At 49.7% G+C, this 22,914-nt stretch overlaps 1 protein-coding gene across 1 annotated transcript in view; it reads right to left on the reverse strand.

Moving 5' to 3' along the window:
* STX8 (syntaxin 8) overlaps nucleotides 1-22,914 on the reverse strand; it is a 96,851-nt gene that overhangs the window by 25,330 nt on the left and 48,607 nt on the right. The window contains exon 7 of the mRNA XM_084492194.1: nucleotides 11,634-11,735. Coding sequence (XP_084348320.1) covers nucleotides 11,634-11,735 — 102 coding nt within the window. The remainder of the gene's footprint in view (nucleotides 1-11,633; nucleotides 11,736-22,914) is intronic.

The following is a 22,914-nucleotide window of genomic DNA, read 5'->3' on the forward strand; positions in this document are numbered from 1 at the left end:
ACCACCTAAAATAACCCCAATCAATGCTCTATAACTAACACCGCATGCGTATTTTTAAACAGACAGTTAATGAACAAGAGAAGGTCATTTTAGCCTAGCCAACTTGTGAGCAAAACCATTTGCTCAGAAAACTATAGGCCATAAAAATCACAGCAGGCACTGTCTGCATCATATAAAACTGTCCATCTATGGAAGCAGAAAGAAGTTTAAAATAAGCATATTCTTTCAGGCTCTTTACAAAAGAAAGCATCAAGGGGAAAATGTTTACAGAGCAGCCTTCCACGAAGGGCTGTGAAGAAGAGCGCAAAGGGCGCTGATGTGGGACACCTTGCTCAGCTCCTTCCCTAGCTCATCTCCAGGAACCCGAGTGATAAATGCAGTTTAATTATTAGGCAGTTAATTGCCAGGGGATGACAAGTAAGGCCGTTTTACAAGCACGTCCTGCAAAAGGCTACTGCAGTAAATTGAAGGCCAGTTTTACATTTCCCAACACGTCTCAGAGATAAATGTAATAAGCAGGCACTTTCAGAAAGCAGGGCTCAGAAAATGAAGTTTCCATTGAATCAGAGCTGGTGACACTGTTTTCCTTGCCAAAAAGACCATGATTTGGTACTTTTCTTTACATAGATAACAATAACACAGCAGCTACTGCGCGTTACAACCCAAGTGGGGATGCGGCACAAGACAACCATAATGCATTAAAATCCCACGAGGCGCACAGCCTCACACCTGCAGCTGATCTGCAAGGCGCAGCACTCGACAGGATTCCACAGCAAAGGCAAAGCACAGGCTATGCCCAACAAAACCCTTCCCTCCTTCCGCCCAGAAGTTGCTCCGGGTGCAGCCAGGCTGGGCAGCAGTGCGCTGAGTCCCGCCCGGTAACTGCAGGTCTGTGCCCAGGGCACTGCTCCTGCTGCCGCCACGCAGCTCTGCAGCCAAACGAGCTGTCTGTGCCCTGAGGAGCGACACCAAACTGGCCTCTGCGCTGGTGTTGCTGTGGAGGTCTGGGAACCAGCACAGCCCCCAGCTCCAGCACCATTACAGCAGCACCAACGTGCCATGTCCAACACCTCCTAACAGTGTAAGGCCAGCAGCACGGTGCTCAGCTCCGGATGCAAAACCCACCTGAAGCCCTGGGAAAACAGGCAGGCAGCCCACGCTGGGCTCTGGGCACCCACACTAAAGCTGCCCTAAAGGCTATGTTCACTGGAGCTGCAACCTCACCTTCCAGCCTCGCCAGAGCAAGCTGAAGTAACGGTCTGCAATCTGCAAAAACTACATTTGAGTGCAGCGTTAAACTGAGGCTAGCGTATTAAGCTCGTACCTTAGAGGCATGCTGCATAAGCTCATGAGTTTGAAGAAGCGAATTATGCTGCGATTGCATGTCCCACTACAGGGAACGTGGCAAAGCATCTCCCAGAGGCAGCACCCCTGCAGCAGCTGGTGTCAGCAAGTCCAACCAGCTCGCCCTTACCAGACGTGAAATCACCTCTTTCAGTACAATCGCCTGCGAGCTTGGATCAGTCAAACGGCCCCCTTGAGCTCTAGCAGGAGCTCCAGCGTCCCTTCAGCCTGCACCCAACCCCGCTGGGAGGCTGGCACCGAAGGGGCCGGTCCCATATAACCCGCTGCTATTCTGTGACATCACAAGCAGCTCCCGGGGATGCAGCGGAGCCCTGTCCCTGTCCCAGCCCTGTCCCAATGATGCCAGCAGCAGCACCGCATGCCATGGCAGTGCCCATCCAAAAAACACCTTTGCTGAAGCCTGTTTCACGCTGCTGCCACCGAAATCCTTGGTGGGGCTCTTACCAGCCCCGTCCCGCAGCCCCAGCACCACAGAGCTCAGCTGCTGGCAGCAGCTCTGAGCACAGCACCAGAGGAAACGCTCCCTCGTTACAACCGCTCTCTAGATGCAGCTCGTCCACGCAGCCGAATGCAAGGCTCCCTCCCGTGTGCCTTCCCCAGGGAAACCACCGGCCCCAGCTGCGCCCCATGGTGTAATTCACACTGTCGCTGGACGCTCAACTTCTGCCATTTGAATGCTTCAAGATGAACACTGCAGGAACGTATTTGAGTTTCACCTTAACGCTACTTTTTTTTCTTTTCTTTAATGTAACACTGGAGGCTTTGGACATCCCCACCAAGATGATCCCCCCTCTGAAGGGCTATTCCCATTTTCCCAAGGACAATTCTCCTCAAGCCACTGTTAGCGAGGCTGCAGCAATTCTACTGCCGCCCGTACTTTTGCAAAACAAAGATTTGAGATCACAGCCCCTGTTGATTTATATACCCAGTTTCTGGTGGGATCAACATCCTCTATGCATCTCAGAAAGCCCTGAAGAGACACATAACCACTTGGTCCCTAGCAAACTCATTTCTCCATTGACCACATCCTCCGAGTATTGTTGTGTCCCACAATCCTGTCCCTCCAGTGCCCGGGGGCTGTAAAACCGGATTCCAGATGCTGGACCCTCTCCCTGCCCGGGCACTTCGTGTGCAGCCGCATTGTGCTCGGTCCGCTCGGGACAGCGTCCCCGGCCGGGGCGGGCTGACAGCAACCAGCAATAAAAAGGCCAAAGGAGGCGAGGGATGGCTCGCTCGACAAGAACACGGCGCTTCATGACTTCCCTGTCCGCTGGGTATTTCGGAGCCAAAGATTAAGGGAGAATTTCAAAGCTGGAAGAATTAATACAAACAGTTAACCCAGATATTTCCCCCCTGGTTTAGTTTAACGTGGCACGCAAACCCCAGGCCAGAACACGGTTATATTTCAACTCCAGATTGGGCAGAGCAATTATTTTGTCACTGAGCATGTTAGGAAAGAAAAGGCAGAAGGAGGCGAGTTTTAGCCTCTTTGGTAATGTACAAATTAACACATTTCAGCACCATTTTCAGAAATATAAATTTATGATTTAATTCTGCAACATGTATCCTTGGAAACCAAGCTGTAAGCAGTCGCCCTTGGATATTTCACACAATTCCAGTTTTTTTTTTCAATATTCAAATACAACTAATTGCTTGGCCTTTTGGAGTGATGGACAGCTTGGGCGAGCAGGCTGCCCAGGGGCTTATTTTACCACCAGCCTGGTACAATATTGCTACACGGGCTGACAGCAGCTGCTCTAATCTCCTGATAGGTATGAACGAGCATTGATGAAGTTCAGTCTGTTTGAACAGCTGCATATGCAAATGTAATTAAGAAGATGTCTACTGCCTTTTGCTCTCCTCCCCGCGCCCCCCTCCTCTCCCTCCCTGGCACATTAGGTGCTTCCTCCCGGGGAGGGGGCATTCCAAGTGCTTGCCACTCCATAGCTTCAGCCTCGAACCTGTGCCTGACTTACGTGTTGCGACCGAGTCCCAGAAATGCCACTCTCCAGCTCCCTCTACCATCATTTATGGTGTCTTTAAGAACGGGGCTCAGAAACAAAACAGCTGAGTATTTTCAGCCTCACACAGGTCCGAGCATCGACGTGACGCTGCCATATGAAGTGCAACCCCCTTCTCGGTTTATCAAAGTAAAATCATTTTCCTCAGCCTCACCTCCCACTGACCAGGTTGTGATTGCCCCCATCCCTTATTTGCCCCGTACTTGCTGTGCAGCCTCAGGGGAGCATTTCTTGCACCCTGTCTGCGGCCGCTGCTCAGGGAGATGCTCTGGGAACCACCACGGCCAGAAACAGGCACGAGGGAGGAGACCACGGCTGTGCAGAGACCCCGGCACGCCTGGAGCAAGTGACCGCTGCTTGATCTGTGAATCCAGTGCGTGGTGGGAGGACAGAAAAGGCTGCAACAGTTCCGCAGGATCTCAGCACCACAGGGCAAACCTTCATTACACAAAACAAGCTGACTGATGAAGTCAGGAGAACTGATGCCCACAGAGCTCCGGGTCGTTCCATTTAAACCCAGCATTTTAAAAACATACCTGGGATACAAATCCCAAAACTGGAGCAGCAGAGAAAGGTGCTGGTTCCTGCTGTGACACCGAACTGCGGCTGCCTGTCCAGCAGCAGAGCAGCATCTGCATTTCTGTACCACAGCAGGGAGAAAGTGGAGTGAGCAGCTACAAACCTGTCCGATTAACCTCAGCAGGATGAAGGCTCCAGAGCAAACTGAGGAAAGACTAATTAGAGCACGGAACTAAATGGTAAACAGGGCAGAAAACAATGGGAATTTTCTGAAGGGAAATCAGATCAAACAGAGCTAATCAGGTTAGCCCGGTAAGATAATGAATTTTCTAGACAAAGGAAGTGTGATAGATCCCATCCATGCAGACTTCAGCAAAGCACACAATGCACTGCCATGTGGGAAATTATTAAATGAAAAAGATGGGGATTAGCAGAACTGTAAGGCCAGGAAACTGGTGAAAGGCAAAGCCGTGTTGAAAGAGTGATCAGAATGGATGGAGGTCACCGGTGGAGCTCCTCAAGGAACGGTCAGGAGACTGATCTTATTAAATATTTTTATTAATGACCTTGGCACAAAAAGTAAGTGTGCTAATGAAATCTGCTGATGACACAAAGTTGGAAAGTACCATCAGCACAGAGGCAAGCTGGGACAGCATACAGAAAAAATGGGTAACTCTGAAAACTAATGGAGAAGGTTGAAATTAACAGGACAAAAGGGGAAGCCACAAAGGTGGGACTAGCAATAGTTTTTGCTGCAAGTTGGAAAGAAAATGAACTCGGGTAGAAAATTGCCAAGAATGAGAAAGGCCCAGGCAAACACCTTACAACAAACTGACCGAGGCACCAAAGGTGCTGCAGCTGCGAAATGCCTCCAGCAGCTGGGGAAGTACAAGTGCCGCAGGGCACAGCACCGTGAGGGCGCACCGAGACAATGGCAGCTGAGTCTTGAATAAAAAAAAAAGAAAAAAAATAGAGTTTAAGTAGGAAGAAGTGCAAAAAAAGGGCTTGTCAGATCAGAGGGATTATTTTAGTAGATTAAAATGTAACGATGCTTGTTCAGTGCCACAAAACAAAAGCTGGGAGGGAACAGTGATCTCCTAGACACACATTTGGGGGTGTAAAATAAAATAGAACCATTCAGGACACCAGAACAAGGGTTGCACAAGGACAAAATGAAGTATCCTTGACAAGTTTAGGATGGAGATAAGTTTATGACCATTACAACCTTCCAATGGGAGTAATGGGGGGGAAACAACAAGCTTGTTCTCGGAAATTTATCTTGAAGCGATCCCATGACCCAGAAGGCTCCTCCCGTCCTTTACTGCTCAATGAGCAGCGTTACACCACCAGTGATTGCCGAGCTTCTCACCTGGAAAGCAGCACACAAAGCAGCTCCAAAGCACATTTTTCTTTCTAAAGCTGTTAATGACCGATTAGGTCCAGCATCTTTGACTGCCTGAATCCACTGCAACATCTCAACATGAGCGATTTTAAGCCAAACGCTTAAGTTAATAACACAAAACGTATGAGGAAATGGCACGGAGGGGCCAGGAAGAAGCCGGGGGGCAGGAGCAGTACACAAGGGAGCAAGGACAGGGTGCTGGGCACACTGCCACCAGCAAAGGCAGCATCTCAGCACGATGACTGACCTTGTTTCCCAGCATACTTCCCGAACCAGAAAGCCCCGTGCGATCTGCTGCGCTCACACCGCCACACGCGCTCCTCACCTGCTGCTCAGGGGCTCGGAGCTACTGAAGCAGGGAAAAGCGTTTAGTATTTTGGGAAAACAAGATGGTAAGATAACAAACAGAAGGCTTTGATTAGCAAAGTACTGAAACCGCTGGACCCGTTAAAAAGCTGCTCTATTAACATAATTAATGAGCCCCATTTCCTGCTATGTCCCCAAGCTAAGCTGCTTTGAGGTTTCCCTGGTGTCTAATGAGACTCGAGCTCACCCTGCGTTCTCCCCCTCAATGGGACCCTTAATTGGGTCTCTCCGCTAATGAGGATAGATGGCCAAGTGAACTTGTAGGAACTTCTTATCTTTGTGACCTCTCTCTCCTGCTAATTCCAGCTTCAATTAGCCGTGGGGTTCAGAAGTCAGTGGGGCAAAGTGAAGGGAAGAGCGCAGCGGCACACGCACCACGCGGCTGCAAAGCCCCTGGCTCCTCCCGAGAGCAGGCTGCTCACCCTTCCCTGGCTTTCAGCTGGGCTGCGTGCTCACACCGAGCAAAAATGGGTATGAGAGGGGAAGGAAACGCCTCGGGCATGCAGGCAGCAGCCCCGGTGTTAGGGAAGACAGGAACCCGGAGCGCTCGGGCACCAAGGTCAGAGCCCAGTCCAAGCAACAGCTTCTTTCTTCCACAGCACTTTTGACTCCAAGTTTTCCCGCAGTGGTAGCAGGACAAACTTTTCAACACACAATTGCTTAATATGGAAGAAACCGAAGAAGGAAGAAACTGAAGAAAGGGGGAAAAAAATAAACCAGGAAAAAAAACAGCTTGCCAAGGCAAGAAGGCTTCCGCACAAGCCCGGGCAGGTGACTCAGAACTGGTGCAGCCGCCGGAGCAGCGCCGGGAGGAATATCGGTGTAACTGCTCCCAGAATCAGATTGCAGGAAAGGTTGATTTAATGTCACACTACACCGACTTCTCCACTCCACTAAGAAAAGAAAAAAAAAAAAGAAAAAAGGATGGGGACTTGCACATCTAAACACACAACGCAAGTCAAAGGAACAAACCTGAGTAGCTGCCATCCATAATTTATAAAGCAAATTAAGTCCATGGCACAAATAACTCTAACTTAGAACAGAGCTAACAGAATCTGGCAGGGAACGGCCCCAGCCTGCATGAATCATTATTTTTCTAGAGGAAACCTTGTATAATCCAAGCTACCCTGTTTTAACACAGACGAGACCTTCTGAAAACTCCAGCTGGTTTCACCCAGGTATTTTGGTGATTTGTGGCGATAAAAACCGCCCCTACCCGCTGTGACTGCCCTCACGGCTGCCTCAGTCCTGCTTTCAGCATCCTCTAGAGCCTGGGTCGGAAGGCGATGGGGAGGTCAGAGCACCTACCTGGGTCTGAGGAGGCGATTAGATTGCAATGCCATCTTGTGGAATAGGAGAAAACGAAAGAGCGAACCCAACTGCTCAGCCGCCACTGCACGCCCGTGTAGTACCCTACAGGACAGGACACTGGTGCAGCCCAGCAGGACACCCTCAGTGCCTGCTTCTCATTTTCCCCATTTGACTAAAACATTAAAGGGATACGCAGAAGCAGCTGCAAACTCGTGCTCTGCTCCCCTCACGCTGTCAGAAACAAGAGGTTTTGCTTCTTTTTGCTTGTTTCCAGCCTTCCCCACGACAAAGCCCCAGCGCCCCACACCGCCTGCCCAGGGGAGCAGCCCTGCCCCAGGCCGGCCGCCAGCAGCCCACGGCCAAGGGTAAGGCCTGGAGCTGGAGCACACCGAGCCCCCACCCCGGTGCCTGGCGTGGGCTGGCAGCACCCGAGGGACGTTTCTGGGCCCTCGGCACGTACTCGAGTGACACCGTCCCACCTAACGGAACGAGCCCGAGCCACATCCAAAGGCGGCGATGGCTCCACACGGAGTTCGGCTGTGCCAGGCTCCGCGTGCTGCTCCTGCTGCTCGCGCTCCCAGCTGCAGCCCCCGCTACCGACATCCCCCTGCCTCGTTCAGAGGCAAACGCTCAGGGCACAGGATGCTGTAATCACAAACAGAGCCTCTTACAGCCATGCTCTCTGCAGGGAGCTGCCTACCTGCGAGTCCTGAAGTACCAAAAATAGCCCAGATCGCTGGGTTGGGGGGAAGCTACCGCAAAGCACCAGCCAAGTAAGCCAGGGCATAGCTCTGGTCAAAGACAAATCTTCAAAACTTCATCAAATCAGAGGATGATTTGGGTTGGAAGGGACCTTAAAGCCCATGGGCAGGGCCCCCTGCCCCCAGCCCAGGCTGCCCCCAGCCCATCCAGCCTGGCCTTGGCACTGCCAGGGATGGGGCACCCACAGCTCCTGGAGCAGCCTGTTCAGTGCCTCACCACCCTCACAGTAAAGAATTTCTTCCTAATACCTAATCTAAATCTCCCCTCTTTTAGTTGAAAACCTTTTACTTTAAACCTTCTTCTCTCTCCCTGATTAAGCCCCCAGCAGGGAGGAAGACTGGCGGAGTGGTGCAGACCCTGCAAGCACTACCAACGCTTGGGCTGTGTTTACCCTCTGGAGTCGGGGTTGTGAGCAAAGGGGAAGGGCTGGCACTGGCCAGCTCTGAGCCCACGTCCACCTGGGCACCAATCCTGCTCACAGGACCCGTGCCAAGGATGCCAGCATAGGAGCCACCCCGGCCAGGGACACTCAAAAACCAGACAGGATCCGCGCTGTGCCACCCAAACCATGGGCTGCAGGGAGCGGCTGACAGCAATGCAGCAGCATGCATTTTAGGGCCGTCATTTTCCTCTCAAGAAATTTTTTTCATCCTAGGAAGCAGAATGGGTGAGATCACAGTGAGGCTCTCTCTACCCAGGAAAAACAAATTACTGAAGCATTCAGGAGTGTTGCATCATTAAGGTAAGGTGGCAATTGCCATATAATCAGGTTGTTTCGGATCAAGGGTTTGTCTGAGGGAAATCTGTTTTTCCCCCAGCATCTTAACTTTAATTACACTTTCATTTGTTTGTTATTATACTTCTATTTGTTTATTTTTAAATTTGGTTCTGAAGAGTACATTCTGAGAGTTAGTTTCTAATAAAAATGTTAGTGAGAAATGATTAATGAGCACTGTTCTGCACAAAGGTATGCAAACTGGGAGAGTGCGGGGACAGTCAGACACAAACCCAAGAGCCCGTGGTGAAACTGCAAAGGCCGGGTTGCACACACAGGCATTCCTGGAGCAAATTTGTTAAAGGCAGCCTAACGTTTGATTAATGGTTTGTGCGCACATTTTGGTGAAAGCTAACTGCGAGTTTCTGAAATCGAATAAACATATATGTCCTAACAACCCTCCTCCGTGCCCAGCAGACGCTGCAAAGAAACCAAACAATGCCAGGCAGCGTGCAAGCGTTTGCCCGCAGATGGCTGATGATTTTCAGCAATAATTTCATACATGCAGCCGGCTGAATCTATGCCCTGACCATTCTTCTGCTGCAATCCATGGGAGCTCGCACTGCCATCAGCGCGGGGCTGCCGGGGCCACCAAGGGAGATGTGCTCCAACTGGCGGAGTCGAAGGGCGGGATTGTCAACAGCTCAGAGGCAGCAAGAGAAATGTCACCGAAAATAAGCTGCGAATGCAACAACACACCCGAAACAACCTGAAAACTTCCACCAGAAGTGCGTGGGGCCCGGGGCAGCACCAGGTTGTTCCTGGGTCTCCTCTCCGCGCCGGGCAGAGGCAGCCAGGACCCACTGGAAGTCACTGCAAAGGGCCCCCAGAGCCTGACACGCTGTTTGCATGAGAGCGAGACGTTGAAACATTGATTAAAGTTGGATTTCATCAGCAATACTTTGATTTTATTATTATACTGGCTGCTAACAAAGACCCACCCATTAATGTGTTACATTCCTGCTCGTAAAAGGGTGATTATTCCACGATTCGTGCCAGAGGGCTCTGCTGGTACCCGTGTCCAGATGCTGCAGCACATCCACCATCAGGCAAACACCGAGCCCTTCGCTGGGGCTTCAGCTCAGACAGCAGCACAGGCACCACGTCCAGGCCAGCACCGCCACGACCGCGAGGGACAGGGACAGGAGGGGGACACGGGGGGGCACGGAGCACCCTACGCTGCTTCAGATTCCCAGTTACCAAAGGTGTGATCAATTTAAACAAAATGTTAGAGCAGGGGGAAAAAGCCCTTGGAGAAGTCACCTAGCAGGTGCCAGTTTTCCTGCTGCTTGGCTTTGTTCAGGGAATTACCGTACGCCCGGGAGGGTTTTCTGGTCTTCATATAGCAGTGATTATCAGTGCCAGAAGTAAGGGTGGAAAAGGGATGGGAAGAATGCCATTAAAGCCTGTCTCTTCCAGCATTATTGTTCTAAAACTCATGATTAGGCAGAGTAAAATAGCTATCTGAGGCAATACAGTGTTTACATATACCCAAATTGTTATGCAAACACAGGAAGACCTATTGGAGCAGACGGAATAAGGCACGAAGAGGCAGCGCTTCTCACCACCCCTTAAAGAAAAATGTTTTTCAATGTGGAAAGGGTGAGAGAGGTCACCCCCAAGGCATCCAGCCTGGGATCCTCCCAGCCTTCGCCTCTCCCATCCTCCTCCTCCTCTCAAATTCCCCAGCACAGCCAGCTCGGCTTTAGAGTTAAAGAGACAGGCTCATTATCTAGCAGCATTGTCTGGGCTCTGCATTTGCATTAAGAAGCTAGAAAGGGGCAGAAATACCTAACAAGCGAGAAGCTGTTCCCCGCAGACAACCTCTTGTCTGCCATCGGTTTCAGTGCCGGGCATTTCGCTCCGCGCACCGCGGCACTTGTGCAGTAAGCGAAGCCACAGGAACTGAGGGGCTGCACAGGGGTACTCGACACAATTCGAGTGCAATTATTTGTAAATTAAATCGAGCTCGTGTCAGCACTGAAGACCTAAAACCATCAGTCACGAACTCTGCAGCCACATCTTTAATTCCGCCTGTAGTTGGTGTTTGAGAAATCAGACAAATGCCTCTGACAAGTCCGCTATAAGAAAAGGCCACAGAGTTTCATCAATTTGCATCAAACTTTCAAAAAATTACCACTAATGGGGAACCAAATAAATCTCTCAAATATCTCCCAGTGCTTGACAATGAGCTCACTGCTGGGGGCTTCTGCTGCCAGCCCCGAGATCGCCCTGCCAGGGATTACAAGCTCCCACCAGCCCCCTTCGCCTCGCCCAGATACGGGAAGCTCTCGTCCTCCTCTCTACTGCACTGCGTAAGCCAAAATTCTCTCACTTCTGACTACGAGACAAACTTCTACAGAGCATAAATTACTCTAATAATGAGCCCTCTTGTTTGCCAGAAACGAACCACGGACACCGGAGGGGGACGTGGGATTTCCAGAACTGTCTCACTAACACCATCCCGCACTGACATCCTCCCACAGCCACTCCTCAGCACCACTCATCCCCCCGAGACAAACATAAATCTCCTGCCCTCGCCCGCAGCATCCTCCCAGCACCAAACCCCCAGCTCCGCGTCCCGTACACAAAACCTGGCGCGAGAGGTACAGCCTTGCCTTGGCTAAAGGAAAAGCAGCCTAGCGCAGCTTCGCTAGCTCGCAGCTCAGCGTCACCAGCGAGGATTTCATGTCTGGCAGGCTCTGAAAACCACTCGGTTGGGAACGCATTCCTGCAGGACACCGCCAGAAATGCCCCTGCGGCACCACTCCCCATTGTGACCGGTTCTTGAGAGCTGGTAGCTAGCAAGTTTTTTAAACCTAATTAACATGTACCACACTAATTTCATACAGCTCTACAATTTCCAATCAGGGTATTGTGCAACACTGGAGTCAAATGGCTTAAGGACATTCATTGGCTTAAGGAGGTTAACACAGCAAGCGCAGTAAATTAAGCCTGCAACATCGCTGAAGCACATTTGGGGCTGGAGAGGTGGGTTTTTCCTCTTTAGGAGCAATCTTTGCTGGGGGGAGGCACAGTGCACACAGCCTCGGAGCACTCAGCGAATTTCTAGGCATTTAATAACAGCGCAGGATTTGGACTCATTTCCTACCACAGGAAGTTGACTTTTTGTCCACCATCTTCACGTGCCGCGTTTGATTGCGAAGCTTGTCGTCTGTGTTTTCCACCAGGTTAGTGAGGTCGTCGATGATCTCTGGGGAAAGAGAAACACAGCATTAATCTCCCAGCCCTCAGCATCGCTGCTCAGCAAGCACGCTGCTGCTGGAGGCTCCGAAATGGAAACCAGCTGCACCCCGCTGTTTTCCAGCAAGACACACCAGTGCTCCACAGCGCTCAGAAAAGCATTGTGAGGTCCAAGAGACCCTGACTTGGGATTCAGTGCACTCCTCTGCCATCAGGAGAAAAGGAACAGCCCCAAACTGCAGCATCAGCCTAGGGAGGCACCGAGCGTAGTGCGATGGAAGCCACAAAACAACAGCCCAAGTAAGAATTAATGCACATACTATAGGAAATGCGAAATTTCAGTCCCTGGAAGAGAGCGTCTCAACACTCAGAGTTCACTTGGCTGTTATGCAGTCATTAAAACAAATTCAGAATCACTATCTTCATAAATGCTTTTGAGAGTACTCGGTACGGACCCGATCAAGTGATATGGGAGGATACGGTGAAAGTCTCACATTGTTTCAATTACTGTGATGTACAAATGGCAGCTCTGCTTGCAGCCCAGATGATCCTTAGGGAAAAGGAAAGTGAGCAAAATTTCCCCTACATCCATTTTTAATAGAGGAGAAAAGGAAACTTCAAGCCAACCCACCCTCAGCCTCATGCAACTAACGACTGCTTTTGTCACGGCAATCAGACCAGGTAAAAGGCTTCAACCAAGGCTGGCTGTTGGGCTGGGGTTTTGTAACACTTAACATTGAAAGCCACATTTGGGCACCAAATTTCCTTCTTGCCGACTGTTACGCTTAAATTTTGTTGAAATATGCAGACGGTGCAGGAATACGCTACGTTTGAGTTGCTTTCTACTCTGCAGGTAGGAATGATTTTTCTCTGCATGATAAATCAGGAGGAGGACAGCAGCCAAAAACCGAATGCTATTGCAAAATGTCTTCCTCTGGTTACACTCCTAGCACTTTCCCTGCTATTGATCACTGTCTTAATAAATCTCGTCTGTCTTTTCAGATCAGGTCTGGGACAAGAGCCCTGCCAGCTGGCGGGTGCCGAGCTCTCAGCTCGGTTGTACACAAGCAGCCCCTAGCACAGCATCACTGCTGCAGCACTGCTCAAACCTCCAGACTTAGCTGACTGTAAGCAAAAGAAAACGTTAGCGTGCCTAACATTCAGTTAGCAAGGTTCACTTTTCTGATCATTTTCAAGCTTCATAACCCTGTATACAGGCTGGCTGAGAGGTAAAGACAACAAGTCCCAGCAGCAGGACAGGGTGTTTATTGACAGCCTTTATTGTTTCAGTTGTATTCCTTCAAAACAGATTTTCCAAGTCTCTCTGCTAGGAGCAAGGCAATGACACTAACGGGGACATCCTTTGCACTTCCAAAACTGCCAGCCACACTCAAAGCAGACCTTGTGTCTGCAAGGGAGGCAAATGCAAGGTAGTGCTGATGTTGGGCATTAGCTCTGGCAGCTCCTCGAGGTGTGCCGGCCATCAGTTTTTTTTTTTTTCAGGCGGCCACCAGCGCCTGAAAGGGAGCCGCTTCCTCCACAATTCATCTTCTTGCAGCATATGGTTTTAGTTATGCATGGTGCATCCTCGAATCTTACCAAGTAAGTATTGCTCAAGACACAAAGAAAAGACACGGAGATCTGATCGTACAAGGGGTAACAAAAAAAAAAAATCGAAGTTCTGAAGCCAGAGGCAAGTTTCACAGGCACACACAGCAAGGAGGTTTTACCCTTGTGGAGAGTTACGAGCATCATCCTTCTAGTGCACGTTTTTCCAGTCTGTTCCACAAGCACTGCAATATCTCCAGTGAGTCGCTGCATAAAATGATAGCACCATCTAAGACTTTGAAAATACCCATCCTTCCCAAATATGAGGTACTGATTCATGCCCCTCAGCCTAAGCTATTATTTGAAGTATTCACACAAAGGAGGGCAGAGGGCAAACATCAACCACTGCTGCGTGCAGCCTCAGCTTTATCCTACAGATCTAAGCCACTGCTGCGATGAAGCAACCTCACCACACCAGCACTGCTCTGTTCCAGATGCGAACTCTCCAGATTTGTGAAGCTGCTCCTACCAGTCGAGATTTCGTTGCTCACACTGCACAAAAACGCGTTTCCCCATGACTGGAGGTATTTTATTTGAAGCGCGAGACTCATTCAGTGCATAGTTCAGATATTAATTCTCCTCCACCTCCCACCCAACCTTCCCAAGTCCAACATCTGCAAGGACAACAACATTTGGGGGAAACTTTATCTGTCCTGTGTGATTCAGCACGCAGGAAAACCAGCACAATGCCGCCTGCAAAGGCAGGCTCTCTCCTGTTTGTCTCTAAATGAAAAAAAAAAAAGTGCCGAAAGTTCCCATCGTTGTCAAGGACAAAGTGATAAGCACGCTTGGGAAATAAGAGACTTTCCTTTGCCAACACTGACCAGACCCTCCTTGAAAAACATCCTGGTGAACAAGCTGTAGCTAAATGAGAACAAATGCAGGCAGGAATATTTTCTGCCATCATTCCAGCACCCGAGGCACTACAACAGGGTCTGTGCCCGGAGCCTCTCCCTCCAGCCCCCTGCCCAAGCCGTGCCCCATCAGCAGGACGCGTTTCTGACGCAGGGGGCAGCCGCTGGGGGCACTCCTTGGTACCAAACGCTCCCCAGCAGCAGGGGCTGTCTGCAGCCAGCACCTGAATTAAAGAATTTCTCCCCACCATAAAGCAGAGGAAAAAGCACGCTGCATAAGGCAGGAATTGAAAGGTGGTAACGAATTTCTCAGGCAGGCAGAGCTGCTGCTGGAGAAAGCCCCGCAGGCAGCAGTGTTGGACCAGCACTGAAAAGCCTGCGCAGCTATCAGCAGGCTCCCGAGCATCGCCTCCTCTGGCACGACCCACCTACAGCCCCCTGTGCAGTTCAAGCCGGCAATTACCTTTGGGATGAAAATTCTTCTATTACCTCCCACCTACCTGGCTGCTAAAGAATTTAAAAAATGGACAATAAAGCAAAAAAGGCAAAGGAGAGGGGGCTCACTTTTGCAAGGGCTCAGGAAAGCAGGCTGAATGCCCAAATGACCCTACAAAGGACGTTTCTGCAGCACTGCTCTCCAAATCACACATAAACCATTCACACAAACAGAGTCCAGGTCCTCCTTCAGTGGCACAGGACCCCAAAGATGAAGACAAACCACACGGCACAGACCCAGCACCAAGCGAAGCCACACGGGGCGAGGAAACTGAGGACAGCAGCTGATTTAAAAAAAAAAAAAAAAAAAAAAAAAAAAAAAAAAAAAGTAGGTCACATGCTGTAATTTTGGCCTTTTTCGGCTAAAAAGCCATGACAGAGGGTTTTGATTGCACACAACACACGCTTTGTAGCAAGGCAGGGCAGCCAGGCTGGAACATGGACCCTGATCGGGCAAGGTGGGGGAAATGGGGACCAGTGGCTGCAGGGCGAAGCCAGCCCTGCCCTGCTCCACTGCTGCTGGACAAAGTGTGAGCGAAGGTAGGAGAAGTTTATTCTACTAACAATTAAAAAAAAAAAAAGCCAAAGATTTAAAAAAAATATTTTGCATTAAACTTGAAATGTATTTTTGCCCATAAAAACAAACACAAAAGTCACGTAATCAGATCTGAATTGTCACCGCATCACAGCCACAAATGAAGATGCAGATGAATTCATTTCTTTTCCATCTGCTCACTGCATCACGTCTCTGCTCACAGCAAGTTCAAGCACCATTAAAGCCAAAAGTCAAGTTCTGAAGGATCAAGAAACCCCCGATTGATCCAAATCAACACAAGACCATTCCGAGAGGCAGGCACATGTGTTTTGAATCTTTCTTTTCAAAGTTTTATTGAAATGGAAAATGAAGTGAAGCAACTGGTCTCAATGCTGATCTGAAGCGCTTTCCACTTTGTTTTATCATGCTCACCTTTGCAATTAGAAGTGACAAATTAAAGATAGAGAAGGCTGATCTCTGTAATCTCCCTGAATGCAATGCCTGCATTACAACTCACACTAGCACCACGTTTTGCTGCTACTGCTTTCTGGGGTCCAGCTATGTGCACATCTGTGATACAAGAGACTGCCGTGGTGGAAAAACCTTCCATGGAATGAAAGGGTACCTTCAGATACACCTTTCAAATCACATCTGCCAATAGCTAGGAAAACAGATTTACACAAAGGACACCTACAGAATACAGACAACAAAGTGAGCAGAAGGAACTACACGTAATCCTAGGTATTTCTAGGAAAAAGCTCCTTTATCTCTTTTTCGTTGAAGCATTTGCTGCTGCAGTGAGAATCAGAAGTGTATTTTAATTCATAAAAACACTGATGCTGTCTCTGAAAAGCTGGTTCTGCTTCTCTCCAGCCAGGGCATGGATAATTTCAGAGCCTCCCGTGAGACGGGAATCCCACCCGTTACAGCCATAAGTCATCTCGGAGGGAAATGGATACGCCTCACGCCACATCTGCTCTCCTGCGCTGCGGGCTCGCACAGGATGCGAAAGCAAACGCAGGGCTGAACCCACGCCAGGTGCTGGAGCAGTCTGCTGTGTCCGACAGGATCCATGTGCTTTTCTCCTCTCCTCCTCCTCAGCAAGGCCGCAAGCTCCAGGTCTGCCCTACGTCAGGCAGCGTAACCCCACAGCAGGCCCTCCGCCATGACCGCCTCCTGCCCTTCCCAGATCCCGGCCTCTCCGCTCACATTTCTAGTGAGCTTTCAGCCCCCATTTCGAGGGGGCTGAAAGCTGACTTCTCTGGCAGCCCCGTTTCTGTGTCAGCTCAGCCATCAAGTTTTTCTACAGCTGGTCAGAAACGTCCCAGGGAACAGCTTCAGCCAGAGCACGGCTGGACAGACAACAACAACAGGGCATCGCGGGGCGGCCTACTGCTTTGTGGCGCCTTCTGTGCCACAGCACCGTGTTTGGATCAGCTTTTACCCCATAAACAGCTTTCACCTCGCAAATGAAATGTGTGGTTTTTGCAACAAAACGAGGAGGCCAAGTATTTCCAGAGGGCGAAAGCCCCGCTTCCAGCCCGCCCAGCCACTAGGCCATGAGACCATGCAAAAGACAAAATTCATTTTGGGCCTTTCTCTGCAGGCAGTGAGCGATGCTGGTGTTACGGCACATGCATGAACGCTGCATGTTCATGAGATGGCGTAACTCTCAAGATCCCCACCACAAGGTGACACAGGGTGACACCGCGGGTGCCTCCCTGCTCCTCCTCCAGCCAGGAGCAGGATAAGGATGCGGCATCGCGCCCAGCTCCCTGTCACTGCCCCTGCCCCGCGCCCTCTTCCCAAACCACAGGATTTTTTTTCATCATCCTTACCCGCACAAGGAGTCCCTAGGAAGGACAAATGTCTCCTGCCCCAAGGAGAGGCTCTTTTGCAGCCAGAGCTCTGCCTCCGTACATGACTTTACACTAACTGATTTTCTGTTTTATTTAAAACTTGTAAAAAGTCTCATTTGGTTTTGGCACCTCCACCTTCGAGTCACTCTCACTGTCTGTGGAGTACGAAACCCAGAAGCCAAGTGACAAAGGCCACAAGAAACACAGCACAGGCAGAGGGAAACGGAGTTTTGGTCTCAGCTTTGCAGAACAGCGTGGCTGACCAAACGCTTCCTTCCAAAAGCTTTTATTTTTGGTGGATTTCAATGCACAGATCACTCGATAGTATTTATCGATGAGTAATGCATCTCCACGGCATATCCCACTGTGAGTCATGGAAGACTGCAGTCAGCCTTAAGAAAAACATATAGAGAACCAAGAGCCATAACATTTTATGCTACGAAAAAAAAGAAAAAAAAAATTACAATAAGGCTGGAATTCAGTGGAGAAGCCAAGCAGGCTTTCCCTCCCTCCTTCAGGTCTCTGGTGCCTCAGGAGAAGAGCTAGATACCAAAGAAATGAATCATAGATCAAATGCCAACCTTTATATGTCCAAACCCCATAATTACATGTTAGTAAGAAAGTGCTGTTCAAAATGCCAGTGGTGTGAAGTGAAGATTGCAACTAATGTAAGTACATCAGAAACCTAAAGCACCTTCACACGACGTGCCAGCTGTAATGGCAAGGCAGAGCGAAAAGAGAAAAACAGTGAAAAAGGGAGCCAAGTGAAAAGAGAAAAACAGTGAAAAACACAGAGCCAAGAATCTTAATGTCTCTCCATCTCTGCGAACTGTGCCTGCTCTTTGCAGTCTCTGATGTGTGCAGCCCTGCACGGTCACGGGCTGCTTTTCTGCTCAGCTCCAAGGTGACACCCAAAATGCCAGCAGTGCTCACGCCGGTCCAAGCTCCGTGCTGCTCCATACACCAGGACACTGATGCTTCGTACCACAACGAGGTCTGCCTTCCAAGCAAAGACCCAGATGCCTTCCCCCACCTTCCCAGATTTAATTGAGGACATTGACTCTCTGCTTTGGCAGGACTTCATACAAGCATTAAACCCCAAAACACTAACTTCTCCTGGGGGAAGGGGGGGGGGGGGCGCGCAAACCAACTTGTTCCTCTTCATATTTTAGTTCTCTTTGGCTCCGCTAACTCGCAGGGCTTTGATGGTGCTCGGGACCAGCCAGGCCAGGAGAACCCTGCTGGCCTCCCGTGCGGGACGTGCCGCACAACGAACCGCGTGTCCCTGCCGGCCTCGCGCCGCAGGGAGGCAGGAGGGGAGGCTGCCTCCCGCTGCTTCCCCTGCCGCAGGCCAGCGATGGCTCTGCTGGCCAAGGGCAGCCGGGGGCTGTGGGAGTGCCCTCCACCCTGGCACAGCCAGCAGCAGCCCCCCCTGCTCTCCAGCCTCCAGCGGAGGACTTGCTCAGGACCACCGCTTCCAGCAGGCACCGCCCTGCAGGCAGCACCGGACGGCACCACCAAGCACTCGCTCATCCAACCCTGAGTGTGTGAGGACGTATCTGCATCCAGCTCCGATACCCCGACACGAAACACAGCGCTTCGTTCTCTCGAAAGCAGGTGGTGATCTGAAAATACATCTTCATGACCAGGAACAGTCCCAGGCCATCGGCTGCAGAAGCGCTCCCTGGATTTTTCGCAAAGAGCAGCGCTGAGAAAACAAACAGCGGTATTGATTCCAGCAAACACGGTTATTAGTTAGAGCTGTTATTCCAAAAGCACACACTGAGAAGTTTTCCCTTTTCCAGCTGCTTATTTTGCTTTATTCAAACAAAACCCATGGACATTAATTTTAGTTGTACTTAATTGAATAATTTCTCCAGGGAATAGTTTGGGGAGAGTTTTAGAGCAGCCTGTTTCCAAGAGCCATTACTAATTGGCATATACCACAGCGTCAGTGTGCCAACCAAAATAGTACGCTTTAATGTTACTGGAACTGCTCGCAGTCCAGATGTGTTGAGAACTCGGAGTGATATAAGGCAGGCAATAACCATATATATATGATACAGTATTTTGAGTATCCTTTTCCAGTTATCTGGAAGGAGATAAGTCTCCCTCACTAGAAGTATCTGGATGTAAAGCCAGGTCATTCGTTCCTTCTCTCTGCTCCCAGCGAGTTACCTTTGTTTTTGTTCTCCATGTTTAAAGCAGACCAGCACAGTTACTAGTTATCAAATGGACATTAATACCAAAAACCCCTCTTGTAGGGGTTATAACAGGCTGACTCCAGCATGCAGCATTCACTGCAGTCGATGCTGCCATACACCCATGGCACTCTGTTGGGTACAGTGGCAGACCGAGCCCACAGCGTACACTGGCTCATTTTTTTGTAATCATCTTTTATTTTTATTCAAATCTAAAGCCTGAGTTCTCCAGCTATATAAAGGTGAAGATTTGTAGGCCATACTATCAAAACTTCCAGCAGGATCTTGAAGTTATAGGTTACAGGGACTATGCCATTAAACTATTTTTCTACAGGCTTAACTTTGAGCAGGAAGAAAGACTGCTAACAGATAAAACAACAGGCATAAATTCCACAGCTCTAGGAAGGCCCGAAGCAGAAAAACATTGGAAGCCAGCTTATATTCACATAGCAAAAGGCTGCCAGTCAAAACACTTCCTATTGTGACAGGTTTGTTTTCTGTAAACTTGCAGCAGAAAATGAAAGGACAGAAGCTAATTCAGACTCCGAGTTTGTTTGTTTTCCCTGTAACCAAAATCTGATTTTTAAAGCTCTGCATTCAGCCATTCTTCATAATAGCCACCTCTGCTTTCTGTAGGTAACTCCACTATTTTTCCATGGCTGTATAGTATCGCAACACTTTTCCACAGATATCCACAGCTTTAATTACCAACACACCTCGGTTTTCGTACAAGCACTACGGCAGGAGGTGTGGCAGGGTGTTCCCTGTCCCACCGAACACCACCACCTTAGGTTTCCAGCCCATTTCACACATCTCACAGAAAAAATATCACTGAAGTTACACTCTACGCAGCTGTTGTCAAATTAAGCTTCACCCAACAATTATTATTTCGATGCTCCCCTCAAACCACTGACCCGGCACAGTAAGGAAGGAATAACAGAAAACCCACACAGGGACACTCCAAAACCACAGCCCTCGCGTGTACCGAAGAGCCAGGCCTTAGTCCCACCAAAAAAAAATGAAAATAAAATGGCGAGACAAAGTATTTCATCCATGTGGATCATGGCCATCCTAACACACCTTTCTTCCCCGAGATAAAGCCCCACGTAATGCACTTCCATGGCCTCGAGGGAGAGGAAAGTGGCCGGGGCCACGTCCCGGGGAGGGGCGCTGCCCACCAGGCCATCACTCACACGAGGTGCTCCCCATAACCCCCCCGGCTTGCATGCCAGCCGTCAGCCAAACAATACATCACGAATGAACGACCCCTCGGCTGGCCAGCGAGACGTGGCTGGGAACGTCTCTTTGATGAAGTCGAGCTGTGAATGATGCTCCAGCACGCTGATGGATAACCCTGGGGCCGGCTCCTGCCTCGCAGACAAAGGCCTCGCCACTTGGGAGTCCCCGCACAAGTTTCCCAAGCACCTTCGAAAGAAACTCATTTCTCAAAACCTGCCTACGAGACAGCCCCAGCTCCAACGCGATTTAAAGCAACGATTATAAATGGCTCATGTCATTTTGTCCCTCGGGAGAGAAAAATCATGGAATTGTTCGCCGTCGCTGCAAGCGGCATCACCCCGCTCCAAAGCCAGAGCACCCCGACCAACGCCGGGCTCTCAGCATGCTTCAACGGCGTCACCTCACGTGCGAGTAGGAGCCCATTCAGGCTCCGGCCTTCCCGACACATCAAGCAGGCTGTGCAGGATGCATAAAGTTGTTCCTGCTCGAATTAAAGAAAGTTCCATCCAAAAAGCAGGAGTGAGCCATCCCTGAAGCATTAACCGCAGCGCAATTTCCAACCCGCTAGAACGTCCCACGTTTTTCACATTAGAAAGCTTAAAAGTTAGTGAAACACTTCACGGCTGCCACGGTCCCCAAAATTGAGAATTCTTTAACAAGTGCTCATGAAGTGCTCTCACTTTTGAAGCAGATTAAGGAAGACTGGAAAAAATGACCAGCAGTCCTCTACAAAGCAAGAGACCAAAAATAGATTACACCAACTGCAATTTGAGGAGCAGAAAGGGAATACAGCTCAACGTGCTGATGCGATGCTGACTTTGGTGATTCAGGCTTAAGCAGAGCGTTCCTTTCCTTCCTTCCACTTCCACTCCATTTATGAACACAGCCCAGTGCCCTGTCGCACTCAGGGGATTTCTCAACATGAGGGGCACGGTCACACCACAGCTCGCGGCCGGCCATACGTCCTCACCCTACAAAAGAAGACTGCTTTAGTGCTTGCTTCAAGAAGGCTCAATCGCAGCTCCTCGTCAGCAACCTCTCTCTGCACAGCCCCAGGTCCATGCAGCAGCAGATGCAAAATTTAGTTACAAAAAACCCCACTGGTCAGGTCCTGGCCCCAGCTTCTGGGAAGACTTCCATCAGCCCCAGATGGGATAGGATTTCACACCGTCTTTCACATGATCTTCATGTACAGCCCTGAGGAAGATGCCCTTCAGCATGCCGATATGCAAGTGGCGAAGGAGATCAAATAATGACTGCTTGCTGGGAAAACACCAGAAAAGTCGAAGAGGCTGGGTGGAAAGGCCTTCTTCACCAGTCTGTCCCTTGTGCACCTTGGGCAGACAAGAACTCCAGGAAACCTCCCCAAAACCACACTCAAAACAACACATAACCCTGCTAACTGCTACAGGTCAGCAGTTAAACCTCGTCTAAAATAACTCCCTCTCACCTCAGCATTAAGAAACTTGTTCAATTCCACTCAAGATATTCAAAGAAGATACAGAACTGCGGATTAGCAGGATGTCAAGCCTGCAAAACACAACTGCCATTTTAATAGACGTTCAGGTTGGTAACAAGCCAACAGAGCATCACACTATTCACCACAAGAGCATCATGCTGCGGACAGCTGCATGGCATTATCCTCTTGGATCACAAACAAGGAGGAAAGACACTTTAGAATTGGTCTATCAATCATGGGAGGAACCAGAAAACTTGCAAGTGCTTCATGGTCACAGTATTGAAAGCAGCTGATAAAGCTAAGGTCAACCCAGACACCTGGGACTAATCTCCAGCTGACATACTTCATCAAGCTCTACTGGAATCAGTGGTGAATTGACTAAATTAGCAAGAGGAATACATCATCTAACAACACGTTCAGTGCTGAGCAAGTACCAGGCTCGGAGGAGCTGCAGTGAAGGCAGTCCTCTGCTGCTGCTGCGATATTCGCATCCTACCTCCTCAGCCCCCTGCCCCGCAGCCTGGCACAGACCAAAAGCAAAGAAAAACGTTTCTTGAATTGATGGCTCAGAAATACTCAATCCCAAGTCTGCAGTCATGGAAAAAGTTCAGATTACTCAGAGAAGTGGTTAAAACAACAAGAAGGGTGGAAGAAGAACTTCCACAGATAAGACGACCTCAAGTCTCTGAATCCTGGTTAGCCTTAGCTAATGATTTTCTTTCTTCCCACTTCCTTCCACCAAAAGTTGTGCCAACTTTCCACATGCCCTCCCATGGATTTTCTGCAGATGTGGCTGAACACTTACTGTTTAGCGTGGCTCTGTGCCCATGGATTTTTGCAGAGCAAGGAAAGGCTGTGATACAGAGGGAGCCCTTATACAGCTGCTCTGCTCCTCTATGATTTTCTCCTTTCTGCAGTTCATTTGTTGGAAGGACCAAG

Source organism: Aythya ferina (assembly GCF_964211825.1).
Source record: "Aythya ferina genome assembly, chromosome: 18".
NCBI classification, from domain to species: Eukaryota; Metazoa; Chordata; class Aves; order Anseriformes; family Anatidae; genus Aythya; species Aythya ferina.